This window comes from Oncorhynchus nerka, linkage group LG1 (assembly GCF_034236695.1).
Source record: "Oncorhynchus nerka isolate Pitt River linkage group LG1, Oner_Uvic_2.0, whole genome shotgun sequence".
NCBI classification, from domain to species: Eukaryota; Metazoa; Chordata; class Actinopteri; order Salmoniformes; family Salmonidae; genus Oncorhynchus; species Oncorhynchus nerka.
Window position 1 is genome coordinate 2,448,346 of NC_088396.1, and position 15,760 is coordinate 2,464,105.

Here is a 15,760-nt window from a genome sequence, read left to right on the forward strand (position 1 = left end):
AAAATTACAGACCTCTTTCATCTTTTTAAGTGGAAGAACTTGCACAATTGGTGGCTGACTAAATACTTTTTTGCCCCACTGTATATATATACTGTACTCGATACCATCTACTGCATCTTGCCTATGCCGTTCTGTACCATCACTCATTCATATATCTTTATGTACATATTCTTTATCCCTTTGAATTTGTGTGTATAAGGTAGTAGTTTTGGAATTGTTAGATTACTCGTTGGTTATTACTGCATTGTCGGAACTAGAAGCACAAGCACTTCGCTACACTGGCATTAACATCTGCTAACCATGTGTATGTGACAAATAGATTTGATTTGATAACTTTAGCATTTTTGCTAATGAGCTACTTTGCAACTACTTACTACTTTTGAGCTACGTTGTAACTACTTATTAAATTAGCTAACCTTTCCCCTAACCCTTTAACCTAACTCCTAAACCTAACCCTTTAACTACTTAGCTAGCATGTTAACTAGCCCTAACCGTAACCCCTAAACCAAACCCTAACCTTAACACCTAACCCTAACGTTAGCCACCTAGCTAGCCTAGCTAACATTAGCCACCACAGATTGGAATTTGTGTACTGTATACTGATGCATTATGAAGAAAGAAAATCAAAAAGGGGACTTTTCATGTGTCTGTCACACATTTCGAATAAGTAATTTGTGTCTATTTCACAATAAACTGTCATAGTGTGTTGGTTATTTTACCTGAAATGCATATTGTCCTTTTTTGTAGAATTTAATTTTGACAATTAATCCACAGATACAAGTGGAAACCTAGTTCGTTTAATTTGATGAATCTCTCCTTGTTCATCTTTTAATCACCCACTTGGGTTAGTATGCTTGTGAAAACCAATCAGTAGATGGGATAGGAGGAATTTACAGTGCGTCAAGTGTCTCAAATATAGAACCAAGTTCTATGCTTTTTTTATTTACCAAGTTCTATGCGCCTGGCTACGCCGACACCCGTTGAAGCGCCCGAGCAGTTTGAAACGATTGAATTACATGTATGTATTTATTTAGCAATATTAGTGCAACCAACATTGGCTGTCCAGTCAGCATGTTACTGATGACAGTAAGCAATACATATTGACATATTGATTGCGTATTGACTTCACCGACTCACCAGGTTATAGTCTAGGTCTTACAACACCTAATATATCCCCCTTACATTTATGTTACAAATTGTTAACCTGTAATGCTTTCCAGGTTTGTTGCCTATTTTATTCAACCACCAGGCCCTAAATTCATTGTTTGACTATACAGGATCGACTAGTTTTTTTTCAAGCGAGGGAATACGTGGAGGCTTGCCAAACTAACAGTAGTCCAATAGACACACAGCCCGACCGACTTTCTTCTATGCTCTCCACTGATGGGCGCGGGACGTGCTGATGAATGTGGCCTGCGACTGAACAGGAACATCAACAAGTGTGGCTGCTGTCATCTCTTTTAAAAAACGGTAGGCTATTAGATATTACAACTGTAATCTATGGTGTGGGGTACCTGTTTTGGAGATGATGTTACTTGGAATACCATGTACAGACCATGCGGGAACTTCGGTTTTATGCTGACCGCTGACATTTTAGACTATGAATAGAATGCTTTGTGCTGAATGCAAGACATGTTGTACAGACCACAGCTGTCTGAATTATGTTTTGTTTTATATTCATAAGAAATGTCTGCAGTAATTAGCCTTAAAGAAGAAGTATGGATCTTGGTGGAAATTTGAAATATAGAAGCACATATTCTCAAAATGGAAACGAGTCCACCAGTTTTTACGCAAGCCTTCTGGAGCAAATTGACTGCTGGATAAACACCTGATGTGTGCTCCTTTTTATAACTGTGATATAACGCGGAATATTTTTTTTATATAATGGCAATGATAACACTCCGGACAAAATTATTGGCCACGATTCTAGTAAGTTTTATCTGTATCCTGCCTACTGTAAAAGTTTCTGTATTTTTAGGGGGCGAAAAACTTTGAAAGTCCATAGTTGTCTACATTTAATGTCCAATGCCTATAGGATTACTCTTTTTGATTCTGGGTGGGTTTTTGTAAGAGCAAATAATTCAGTATAGGACAATTTAAATTAAGATAAATCAGTAAAATTATGTAGAGGTACAATTTGTTAGGCTACTACTGCAATTAAATAGCATGGTTTTATATAACTTCTGAATGTAAAGAATGTAATGTAAAATGCATTATAAGCTTAGAACTGTCTTGTTTTATTACATTATTTATGGTTTTGATGGTTTTTATAGCTTCAAAATATGTTTGCAACTCATGATGATCTCCTTGCCTTTCAGTCCTTGCACCCATAGCTTCACCTATGAATTTGACAGTGGTTACATTTATCTAGCCCCACCCCTCAACTTTATAGCAAACAAGGATTGTGGCCTGAAACCGTATTATTATAAGTGATCATATTGCAGATTGTAACTCTCCTAATTTGATCTGTGATACATTCAGCGCTACATTAACTACAGGGGAATCTGCAGTTCAAACTATTTCAAATTTACCCACCACTGTTTAGGTAAAAAGCTTAGAGATGGGATTGAAGAAATGTAACATCTCTCAAATTCCAAGAGCTGTGGATGCAAGAAGGACTGACCCTCCATGATATCAAAATTATAGTTTAAACTATGTTTTGAGGCTATACAGTAATTGTTTACAAACAGTGGAGTAAACACACTTATATTTTGGGTTCTGATGGGGTATGGCAGTTGAACGAAGCTCATAAGGCATTTACAAGTCATATCCTTCAAGAATCAAGGGTATATATCATTAAAATTAACATTTTGCTGCATTTACAGTAATGAACTTATTTGACTTGTAATAAAAATGGTTACCTATCAAAATACAGAACCAATTATTACCTCTAATTGTTTACATTTTGTTATATTTTGGCTCCGTCTCCAAATTAATCTCATATGATTTTATATATTCTATTAAACTCAATTCAACTGCAGGGCTGCCATGGTCTATTAATATGGCCTGTTTTGTAAAGGAACAAAGGCAGTGCTTTCATAATGTCACTACAGGCTGTCCCAGTGTGCCCTTAAGCATTTTAGCGTGTAAACTCCTGTCGACACCTCCATATGATCTCCAGCTCAAATTTGAACGTGAGGGGCTTGTTTAAGAAATCTTGTCTATATTTTGTGTGTGTGCGTGCTCATGGGATGAAGACATTGAGATGTACCGTACACAAAAATGGTTGATAAAATGTCTAAATGTCACATTGGTGCCCCCAGTCCCATCACAGGTTGGCATCAAGTACAACAATAAACTGCATGGTCAACATAATCCACAAGAGGGCGCACCTATAGTGAAAATGATATAATAGACTGGCACAGTGGATCCATTCTAGTTGTGTAAACGTATGACATCAGTTTTCCTTTATGTGGAAATATGATTGAGCAGCTGAAGCATTGATATGTTACGTTATGAGAAGAGAAGCACAGCTCATGAGAGTGTAATCATTATTAAACTGGCACTATCCTGCAGAAGCAGGAGAAATGAATTTCATTCAAATGTTGTAAGTCCATAGAAATGAATTAGGCTATCCTAATATGACCTGATAATGTAAGTGAAGATCAATCTATTTGTCTCTCTGCTTTATGAGATTTCCTTTAAGTGAAATGGAGTGTCCTTGATTATCATTTTACAAATGTGTAAACAGTATGACACTTGAAATAGACCATTCCCAATGTGCAAGCAAAACCAATTTGGCTGATGCACTCAGGATAATTGTTCAAATATTCTAGGAAAGTAATCTTGATATAAAACCTTATCCCTAAAATACTTAAGCCTACCCTAAAACTCTTACAGTATGGCCTTCATGTTTTTCTCTGTCACTGCTTCTAAGAAGAAACTATGTCTAGTAATTCCCTTTTTCACTAGGACTGTCACTATTCTATTTTTCTTCTTTCAGTTCTCGACATGGCAGGAGGGTACCGGTAACACATTCAGCCTACCTCCACCTTATAGTTGCCTTCATCTCCCTCTAAGATACCGTTCCCTCTTGAGTAACTCTCTTCTCTTTCCAATCAGAAAGCAGCCTCTTGGATTCTACCTGGAATACTCTCAATGCAGCTCATGTGAAACTGGGCTCTACTGAAGCCCTTTGGAAACAGCAGGACATGAAAATGATACTTCACCGATGGATCTGATGGATTAACTACAGATAAAACCTTGACAGCTTGTAAGGAAGTTAAAACTGTCTTGTCTCGTGGTTTTCAAGCCACAACGATAGAACAACATGACACAAGGTTTAACCATGACTGCTCTTTCATGACAGGACCAGCAGGAGCACACAGCTGAAGATGTCCAACCGTATGGGTCATGATCGGCCCAGAAATCCCTTGCTCTCAGCTGTCTCGGCTCTCTTGTGTGCCTTGCACTTTGGAATATTGTTCAGAAGTGCACTGGTGACCGCTTGTCCCAAGAGCTGCCACTGTATGGAGAAGAACAGCCTTGCCGTGCTGCAGTGCATGTCGCGCAACCTGGAGAACATCCCGGCTGACCTGCCGCGTGACACTGTAGTCCTGCTGCTGGCCTCAAACAGGATTACCAAGATCCCCAAACAGGCCTTTAAGGACCTCAACAGACTACAGGAACTGGATCTGTCCAACAACGCCATTGAGATGGTGGACGCTGGGGCCTTCCAGGGGGTCTCCGACGTCCTTCGGGTCCTGGACCTGTCCAACAACCGCATAAGCAGCGTGCCCAAAGAGGCATTCGCCAAACTTCAGGCCAAAATCAGCCTCTCCAACAATCCCTGGCACTGCGAGTGCAGCTTGCAGGAGGTCCTGAGGGAGCTGAGACTGGACCCAGAGACGGTCAACGAGGTGAGCTGTCACACGGCTGTGGAGGAGGAGTACACCGGCAAACCCGTTATCCAGGTCCTGGACTCGGGCATCAACTTCTGCAACTTCCACCACAAGACCACCGATGTGGCCATGTTCGTCACTGTGTTCGGCTGGTTCACCATGGTGATAGCCTACGTGATCTACTACGTGCGGAAGAACCAGGAGGATGCCAGGAGGCACATGGAGTACCTCAAGTCCCTGCCCAGCAGCTCGCAGATCAGCAAAGACTTTGACACGATCAGCACGGTTCTCTAGCAGGCCCGCTGTGGCACACATTTGAGAGAGTGTGTGAGTGTGTGAGTGTGTGAGTGAGTGAGTGAGTGAGTGAGTGAGTGAGTGAGTGAGTGAGTGAGTGAGTGAGTGAGTGAGTGGATGATAGGGAGAATGGTGTTCTTGATTTTTGAGCTGGGATTTATTTTAGGTGGCCTTAGGAGACGATAGATCTGGACTTCATCTGGACCTTTAGTATTTATAATTGCTCTCTGTCTTTCTGTATGGACACAGATAACTATCTTAATTTGACCAGTTTCTCATAGCAGGAAAATAATCTTTCCGCAACAGGAAATGTGAATTATTATGTGGATTATAATGAGCATTTTTGTAGGGGTTGATAAGTTTTTTGTCATGGCAAACAAAGTCTGACATTTTAAAGTGGAAATTCCAAACTTTAGAAGCCTTTTTAAACCTCAAATACACTAAAAGTTGCATTTCAAATCTTGGGTGAGAACCTCCTTCCCTCAGCCAGGGCATTGAAAATGTGTCGTGGATGGGTATTCCAGCATGACAATGACCCGAAACACACGGCCAAGGCAACAAAGGAGTGGCTCAAGAAGAAGCACATTAAGGTCCTGGAGAGGCCTAGCCAGTCTCCAGACCTTAATCCCATAGACAATCTGTGGAGGGAGCTGAAGGTTCGAGTTGCCAAACATCAGCCTCAAAACCTTAATGACGTAGAGAAGATCTGCAAAGAGGAGTGGGACAAAATCCCTCCTGAGACGTGTGCAAACCTGGTGGCCAACTACAAGAAACGTCTGACCTCTGTAATTGCCATCAAGGGTTTTGCCACCAAGTAGTAAGTCATGTTTTGCAGAGGGGTCAAATACTTATTTCCCTCATTAAAATGCAAATCAATTTATAACATTTTTCATGTGTTTTTCTGGATTTTTTTGTTGTTATTCTGTCTCTCACTGTTCAAATAAACCTACCATTAAAATTATAGACTGATCATTTCTTTGTCAGTGGGCAAATGTACAAAATCAGCAAGGGATCAAATACTTATTTCCCTCACTGTACATTGACAAATCTGGCATTTTATCATCTAGACTATCATTTCATTTATATTCAGGTGAAGGCTAATTCTTTTAGAACACTATTTTCACTTGACATCTCTTGCGATTCTACACCTTAACACTGTGTATTGGGCTGTACTAGATCATGTTCCCCCCTTTCCTTCTGCCATGTACAATTCCCGTTAATGCTGTCTTTTAATTTAGTTAGTTGCTACTCAGGGGGAACGTTGGTTGCAATGAAGTAATTATGGTGTCATTGTCAGGTTGTATAGTGGTTATTTAAGGAAGTTTCATTAATGTATTTTTAGCAATCAATATAAATACATCTTTATCTGGTTATTTGACCAGATAACAACCAAAATATGACATCTGATAATATGACGTCTTCTCAATCAGAGAGTCAGTTTTACAACCAGAAATTTGTTCTTAAGACGTTGTGTCAATTTTTGCCTGCTGGGTAGGACGTTTTTATCTGTGTAGACTTTCTCCTAATTTTATTTGGTGTTTTAGTGGTCAACAGTGAGTCAACATCTTGTATGGTTTATACAATCTGTGCTTGTATGGGATATCCCACATGCTAAAATAGGTAAAAATGTTGCTTCAATGTTGTCATAATGTTCAATGAATGGGCCAAGTGTCCGTTTTTCTAAAGTGTTATTGTCATTAGGTCATTTATATTTGCACATTGTTATAGAATTGAAAGGTCTCCAGTCATTTATTGTTTCTGTGTCAATGCAGAATTGTTACTTAAATTTATAATCTGTGGGATTCAAAATGGACACCATAGCAGCATTGGAAAATAAAGGTTGTTATACATAACTTTCTTCAGCTTACCAATGTCCCTGAGTGAGTTGACTACTATAAATGTACAAAAATATAGATGTATGTCATTATATGAATCATAAAGGTCCTATAATATTGTTGTACTACTACTACTTTTTTATTTAATCTTTATTTAACTAGGCAAGTCATTTAAGAACCAATTCTTATTTACAATGACAGCCTACCCCAGCCAAACCCGGACGACGCTGGGCCAATTGTGTGCCGTCCTACGGGACTCCCAATCACGGCCGGAAGTGATTCTGCCTGGATTCGAACCAGGGATGAGATGCAGTGCCTTAGACCGCTGCGCCACTCGGGAGCCGCCCTCACCACCATTACCACTACCACTACTTCTACTATGTCTACAACCAAGCCAAATATTGTATATGGAAATGATCATATTTGGAGGATTTCAACTTTTTTTTAGTTCATGAACATTGATACAAAACACACTGAGCAGAGGACCACCTGAGATACTGCATCGGTTTGTTTTTATTAATGCATTGTTTTTTCTGCTTGTATTTTGGCACTGTGGCTGCAAGGACAGTGTTTGATGTATGAAAGAACTATGATATTGCTGTCTGAAAGTGCATAAAACCAATGCCTCTCGAACAGAAGGGTACACAAAAAAATGATATCATTTATTTTTTCCCGAGCTTGACCTGCAGAAGTAGAATTCTAACTTATTGCTTTGTAGTGATGAGATTTCATGATGGCACAGGGAAAGTTGGCGTCACGTTAACAATGGATTTCTAATCCAACGAGTGTTCTGTTCCTTCAGAGAATGTGTTTCCTATTCTGATAGCAGAATCCCATTTATTTGAGAGTGGATTTTAGGGTTCCCTTCTATCCAGTTGGCTTCTGTGATATATTGCTATGTCCTTGTAATTACACCTGAACGTGAATGTTATCTTGACATTTCCTCTGGCAACAACTCCTCCAAACTACAAGTGGTGTGTTAATTCTGATATTTTTTCCACTAATTGGTATTTTGACCAATCACATTAGATCTGTTCACATCAGATCTTTTTCAGAGCTGATCTGATTGGTCAAAATACATTTCAGAATTGGGCTGCCTGTGTAAACACACTCTTAAGGATTGGACACTTTTTTTCAATTATCTCCTAAAATGACATACCCAAATCTAACTGCCTGCTCAGAACCTGAAGCAAGGATATGCATATTCTTGATACCATTTCAAAGTAAACACTTTAAAGTTTGTGGAAATGTGAAATGAATGTAGGAGAATATAACACATAACACAGAAAAATACATAAAATCAAAGTTTATTTGTCACGTGCCGAATACAATAGGTATTTCACCTTACAGTGAAATGCTTACTTACAGGTTCTAACCAATAGTGCAAAAAAGGTATTAGGTGAACAATAGGTAGGTAAAGAAATAAAACAACAGTAAAAATACAGGCTATATACAGTAGCGAGGCTATAAAAGTAGCGAGGCTACATACAGACACTGGTTAGTCAGGCTGATTGAAGTAGTCTGTACATGTAGATATGGTTAAAGTGACTATGCATATATGATGAACAGAGAGTAGCAGTAGCGTAAAAGAGGGGTTGGGGGGGGCACACAATTTAAATAGTCCGGGTAGCCATTTGATTACCTGTTCAGGAGGGTTATGGCTTGGGGGTAAAAACTGTTGAGAAGCCTTTTTGTTCTAGACTTGGCACTCCGGTCCCACTTGCCATGCGGTAGTAGAGAGAACAGTCTATGACTGGGGTGGCTGGGGTCTTTGACCATTTTTAGGGTCATCCTCTGACACCGCCTGGTGTAGAGGTCCTGGATGGCAAGCAGCTTGGCCCAGTGATGTACTGGGCAGTATGCACTACCCTCTGTAGTGCCTTGTGGTCAGAGGCTGAGCAATTTCCGTATCAGGCAATGATGCAACCAGTCAGGATGCTCTCGATCTTGCAGCTGTAGAACCTTTTGAGGATCTCAGGACCCATGCCAAATCTTTGTAGTTTCCTGAGGGGGAATAGGATTTGTTGTGCCCTCTTCACGACCGTCTTGGTGTTTTTGGACCATTCTAGTTTGTTGTTGATGTGGACACCAAGGTAACGTGAAGCTCTCAACCTGCTCCACTACAGCCCCGTTGATGAGAATGGGGGCGTGCTCGGACCTCCTTTTCCTGTAGTCCACAATAATCTCCTTAATCTTGGTTATGTTGAGGGATAGGTTGTTATTCTGGCACCACGCGGCCAGGTCTCTGACCTCCTCCCTATAGGCTGTCTCGTCGTTGTCGGCGATCAGGCATACCACTGTTGTGTCGTCGGCAAACTTAATGGTGTTGGAGTCGTGCCTGGCCATGCAGTCGTGGGTGAACAGGGAGAACAGGAGGAGACTGAGCACGCATCCCTGGGGAGCTCCAGTAATGAGGATCAGCGTGGCAGATGTGTTGCTACCTACCCTCACCACCTGGTTGCGGCCCATCAGGAAGTCCAGGATCCAGTTGCAGAGGGAGGTGTTTAGTTCCAGGATCCTTAGCTTAGTGATAAGCTTTGAGGGTACTATGGTGTTGAACGCTGAGCTGTAGTCAATGAATAGCATTCTCACATAAGTGTTTATTTTGTGCAGGTTGGAATGGGCGTTGTGGAGTGCAATAGAGATTGCATCATCTATGGGTCTGTTTGGGCGGTATGCAAATTCGAATGGGTCTAGGGTTTCTGGGATAATGGTGTTGATGTGAGCCACTACCAACCTTCCAAAGCACTGTGTTTTTTTACATGCGTTTTTTTGAAATGCAAGAGAAAGGCACAATGTATTATACCAAGTTAGGTGCAATTTAGTTTGTGTATGTGCAAAGTTTTAGACTGATCCAATGAACCATTGTATTTCTGTTCAAAATGTTGTATCAAGTCTGCCCAATTGTGCCTAATTGGTTAATTAATACATTTTCAAGTTCACAACTGTGCACTCTCATCAAACAATAGCATGGTATTCTTTCACTGTAATAGTTACTGTTAATTGAACAGTGCAGTTAGATTAACAAGAATTTAAGCTTTTTGCCCATATCAGATATGTCTATGTCCTGGCAAATGTTCTTGTTACTTACAATTTCATGCTAATCATGTTAGCGCAAGTTAGTTCAACCGTCCTGCGGGGGGATACCGATCCTGTAGAAGTTTTAAGCCTGAATTCAATCCATTGCCGGAATAACTGCTGTAATGCTCCGGGTGTTGTGGGTGTAGAGTCAAACGCAGGAGACAGAGAGTGCAATGCTGTGCGTCTTTAATAGCACCAACGCACCACAGGGTGCTCACAATAGTAACGGCCCCAAACACAGGGAATGAAAATGTACAACGGAAAAATCACAACCAGGCACTAACACGTACCTCTACAACAGAGCCGAAGGTTACACTGAAATAATCCCGCACAACAACCAGGCGGGCTGTCTAATAAAGACAAACTAATCATACATAAACAGGTGCTACCAATAAACATACAAGGAGGGGGAGGAAAGACAATCAGTGGTAGCTAATAGGCCGGTGACGACGACCACCGAGCGCCACCCGCCCGGGAAGGGAAGCAACCCTCGGTCGGACTCGTGACAACTGCACTACGGATTCACTCAATTTGCTTACGCCCGATTTAGTTTAATCCACTAATGGGACTTGAACTCCAAGCCTTCAGCCACGTAAACTTTTCAAAATAGATACGTTCCTTTCAACATAAAATACTTGTCCTGGAAACATAAAGTGATATTGAAAGAAATGTGATTTTAGAGGTAACAGCCCTTTTGACTAATCTCATCTGGCAATGACTCATCAAATGGTCCTTACTCACATTTTGTCAGCCCTCGAAAATAATAAGTAATCTACAAAAATCTACACATTTTGAAAAATGGCTCAAACCAATGTTAAAATTCTATTAACCATTATTACTCCAAGGGAAGTAGATCCAAGAGAAGTGATAAGCCAATCTGATAGTTTTCATGAGAACAGTTAGTAGCCTTCAAAAGGAAAAGTATCCTCCTGTGATTCATGTGATGTATCGAACTTTGAGAGTTATTGCTCCACTACCTTTTCTTATAATGTGACATTTAGGTTGGTAGCTAGTGATATGTGGCAAGACAGACATTATGGTCAAGACCAGATCTTGCAACCCAGACCAGAACCCTTAAAACCAAGATCTTGAGACCAAGACCCAGTGTATCAAGGCCATGACAAGAACAAGACCAGACCCTGTGGATTGAGACTGTGATGAGACGAAGAGCGCATTTCTGTGCTGCAGTGGTCTCAAGACCGAGAGATTCCTTGTCTCAATACAATCAGGGAACATTTACATATCCCGCTCTTCCTCTCCCACATCTGTAATGATAATATGTATAGTCAAAAATATAGGTTGCATTTAAATTAATGTCTCCCTAGTGCCACACTTTCTTAGCGTACACTGTAGCTGCATGCAACACATTGTTGCACATTTTTTTACCCCCTTTTTTCTCCCAAATTTTGTGGTATCCAATTGTGGTATCCTGTTGCATTATTCTTAGACATTGTGATTTGAGGTAGATCATATGTGTGTACCAGAGTCTGCATTATTAAAATGGTAATTCATACAGGCAATTCATTACTTTCAAAGGACTGGGTGCTGAATGACCTCATGATATCAGATCAATGTGGCTCTCAAATAGCATTAAAAGGTCAGGAGAGCAAGTGTGTATTGTTGCATACTGTTGACTCTCAGCGACATTGCCCACCGTCCAGCGACTGACATTGTTCTGGGTAGTGGGCCTTATGTGTGGAGTAAGACCTGGTTTGGGATGAATGTGTTCTGCAAACGTCTTTGTCAGGCTGAGAGGCTTCCGAAGATAAACAATGCACTCAATAAAACAGTGGGGGCATTCAACATTATGTGGGTATCTATCTTTATTTTAAGAAAATATCAGAGCCAGTATAGTATGATTTGGGTTGACAGAATAGTATGAAAATTCCATTAGTATGTGTACTTTTCCTGACTTTAACTGTTAACATTAATCTACAATATTCCACCCCATCTTCCTTGTCCTCTTCCTCTCTTCTTTTCCCTCTCTTCCTCTGCTCCTCCTCTTCCTCTCTTTAACCATTTTCTCTCCTCCAACTCTTCCTCCTCTTCCAGTCCTCCTCCTAATCATCTTAGTCCTCTGCATCTGCCAGTTACTGGATGCAAATATACCACTTCTGAAAATGTATGTGTTCTGCCTTTGAAAGCATCACTGAGGTTTCCCATTAATCACATTTAGAGGAGGAAGGGCTTCAAACATTGACAGTGTCTGTAAATTTACAGTAATGCAGTCAATATTTTTGGTCATCTTTCACCTAGACTTTGTAGGGTTTTGTACTCCCTTCTATGTGTTTTTTTTTCAGAGACTTGATTACGGTGGTATTGCTGCAAAGGTAATTCCAACTTCACATGAATAGAAATTAAAGCATTTTGGATTCCAATCACAGGGAGTATTTTTGGCTAGTACTCTGATGAGAGAGCATTGGGTATTCTCCGAACACCAAACAAACAAAGGTTTAATGTATATTTTCTCTGATTTTTAATTGCAGCTACAGGGATAGCGTATGCAGATCTGAAAGAATGGGCATTGCATATTAATCGAGATTATTCATTGGTACGGTTTATTATCACTAAAATACACAAATCTATCTCAACCAGCCCCCATCTTCCAATTCAAAGAAATTATTTTGCCTACAGAGATTAATGTCCGTCCATTAGCTGGCATAAATGCTACCTATAGATTTGGTGGTATATTTGGGAAGGGTGTAGGAATAAATCAATACCTGAACCTCACTAACACCATATTGGAAAACATCAACCCTCAGAGCCTATAGGAAATCATGCATTCAGTGCAGCCTGTAAAGTAGCCCACCTCGCTGTAATGTCTAACTAATGTAATTAAGAAAGTGGCACCCCGGAGCTGCACTAGATGTCAGGGCAGGGGTTACAGGATAAGATCGAACACGTTGCAACCTGGCATGTCAGTGTAAAGGTCAAGGGGGATTTGTCTTGTTTTGGAAGGGGTCAAGTGCTCTGTAAAAACAGTGGGGTGAGATTCTACAGGGGTACAACAGACGGTGCATGGAGTGTGAAAAAGAATGACATTTATTTGTGTAATTTCTAATTAGGATGCTTAATGCTTCACTGGCAGCATTTCAGTGGTGGTGTAGTGTTGGATTATCACTTTGAATTGCTTCAGTAATACATTGCAGTATTTATTTAAGAGATTAAATACTTATGGACTTCAACTTTTCATTTATTTGCAAACATTTCTAAAAACATAATTCCACTTTGACATTATGGGTGCGTGTGGGCCAGTGACCAAAAATCTCAATTTAAACCATTTGAAATTCAGGCTGTAACACAACAAAACGTGGGAAAAGTCCATGGGTGTGAAGACTTTCTGAAGGCACTGTCAATTTGACAAAAGCTGGATCCCATTTAGACATGACCCAGTTCGGTAGTAGCACAGGAGCAACGGTGGCTGGTAGAGCTTTTTTAGTCAATGTGACATTGCGCCAAATTCAAGATACAAGAACCATTTTAACAGTTTTCTACTACAGCGGATGAAGGAGCGGCAAGAGTGTGGAGGTGTAGAAATGGACAGAGAAGAATAAGGAAAGGAGCTGGGCATAAAGGGAAGCGTGTGGTGAGGAAGATTGGCATCAAGTACAAAAAAAAAGAAAAACTATTCCAATAGCTCAGAAATTGAACCTGTCAAGAGAGGATTAATTACCTCTGGTGGCATATGCGGTGAAGACAGCCGAGTTAGAGCCTCATCCCGATGATGACAAATATGATTCTGGCCCAGTGGGAGTGAGGTTTTTGTAGAGAATGAATCCTTACATTCTGGCTGATCTATATGTGGGTATCGGGTTGGGTGGAGATGAGGTTGGCGACTGTTGAAGTGGACTTGTGATGATCTTTTGCGTTTCTTCCATCCAGAGGGAGTGGGCACTCCGCACCACCCACCTAGGGAAAGAACTGTGACTGCTCTCTCTGCAGCAGGTGAAAGGAGTGATAACTGGGGTGGCGTTATGTTGAGGAGGATCAACTGAAATGGAAGATTCCCGGTATCTGTGATGCCCCCCATTTGGGGAGATGCAGACCTGGTGGAGAAACAGAAGATACAGTCTGTTCTGATTAATTTTATTGTGTTTTTTTTGTACTGGTACCCCTTTTCTCCCGAATTTCGTGATATCCAATTGGTAGTTAAAGTCTTGTCCCATCGCTGCAACTCCCCTACGAACTCAGGAGAGGCGAAGTTTGAGAGCAATGTGTCCTCTGAAACACGACCCTGCCAAGCCACACTACTTCTTGACACACTGCTCGCTTAACCCGCTGGGCCAATCTCCCGGTCACAGTCAGCTGTTACACAGCCTGGGATCGAACCCGGGTCTGTAGTGATGCCTCACGCACTGTGATGCAGTGCCTTTGACGTGCCACTTGGGAGGCCCTTTGTCCTGCTGAATTTTGATGCAGCATCAATACCTGACAAAGTCAAGTAAGATGCGTCAGTTATCCAGTGATTTTTTTCCCAAACCCATTACGGTGTTTTAGGTGCCAAGCTTTTGGTCATGTTGCAGCAGTTTGTATGAGGGAGATTCCTAGATGTGAGAAGTGTGCAGGAGGGCATGAGACAAAGGAATGTGTAGTATCGGTGGGAAAAGTTGTGTTTTAACTGTAGGGTTACCCATGATGCCAGAGATAAGAAGTGTCCGGTGAGAGAAAGGCAGGTTGAGGTTGCTAGGATCAGAGTAGTACAGAACGTGTCATATGTAGGGCGAGGATCCAAAGAGGCTCCCTGTGAGTAGGTCAAGGGATCCTAAGAGGCTACCTGTGAGTAGGAATAACATGTGCTTCCGTTATCCTGTTGGTTTCTAAGCATTCATAGCCATGGTTATCAACTGTACTGCAGAAATCGAACATAAAATACAGAAAATAAATGTTGTGGTGGTAGTTGCAGAGAAGTACTTGGGTGTACAAGATTTTACTGAAGAAGAGTAACAAGGTGTGTTTTAAAAATAAATAAAAAATTATTTCACCTTTATTTAACGAGGTAGGCAAGTTGAGAACAAGTTCTCATTTACAATTGCGACCTGGCCAAGATAAAGCAAAGCAGTTCGACAGATACAACGACACAGAGTTACACATGGAGTAAAACAAACATACAGTCAATAATACAGTATAAACAAGTCTATATACAATGTGAGCAAATGAGCTGAGAAGGGAGGTAAAGGCAAAAAAGGCCATGGTGGCAAAGTAAATACAATATAGCAAGTAAAACACTGGAATGGTAGTTTTGCAATGGAAGAATGTGCAAAGTAGAAATACAAATAATGGGGTGCAAAGGAGCAAAATAAATAAATAAATAAAATACAGTTGGGAAAGAGGTAGTTGTTTGGGCTAAATTATAGGTGGGCTATGTACAGGTGCAGTAATCTGTAAGCTGCTCTGACAGTTGGTGCTTAAAGCTAGTGAGGGAGATAAGTGTTTCCAGTTTCAGAGATTTTTGTAGTTCGTTCCAGTCATTGGCAGCAGAGAACTGGAAGGAGAGGCGGCCAAAGAAAGAATTGGTTTTGGGGGTGACTAGAGAGATATACCTGCTGGAGCGTGTGCTACAGGTGGGAGATGCTATGGTGACCAGCGAGCTGAGATAAGGGGGGACTTTACCTAGCAGGGTCTTGTAGATGACATGGAGCCAGTGGGTTTGGCGACGAGTATGAAGCGAGGGCCAGCCAACGAGAGCGTACAGGTCGCAATGGTGGGTAG

At 41.1% G+C, this 15,760-nt stretch overlaps 1 protein-coding gene across 1 annotated transcript; it reads left to right on the forward strand.

The window, feature by feature from the left end:
* The first annotated feature begins 1,384 nt into the window (after positions 1-1,384).
* Positions 1,385-6,979, forward strand: lrrc3 (leucine rich repeat containing 3). Its single transcript, XM_029662039.2, has 3 exons — positions 1,385-1,470; positions 4,063-4,213; positions 4,310-6,979. Exon 3 carries the CDS (start codon positions 4,335-4,337, stop codon positions 5,133-5,135), a length of 801 nt encoding a protein of 266 aa, XP_029517899.1. The 5' UTR covers positions 1,385-1,470; positions 4,063-4,213; positions 4,310-4,334; the 3' UTR covers positions 5,136-6,979.
* The last annotated feature ends 8,781 nt before the right edge of the window (positions 6,980-15,760 follow it).

What these genes read in the sequence shown, in the direction of transcription:
- lrrc3 (XM_029662039.2), top strand. Translation starts at nt 4,335, where the DNA reads ATGTCCAACCGTATGGGTCATGATCGGCCCAGAAATCCCTTGCTCTCA.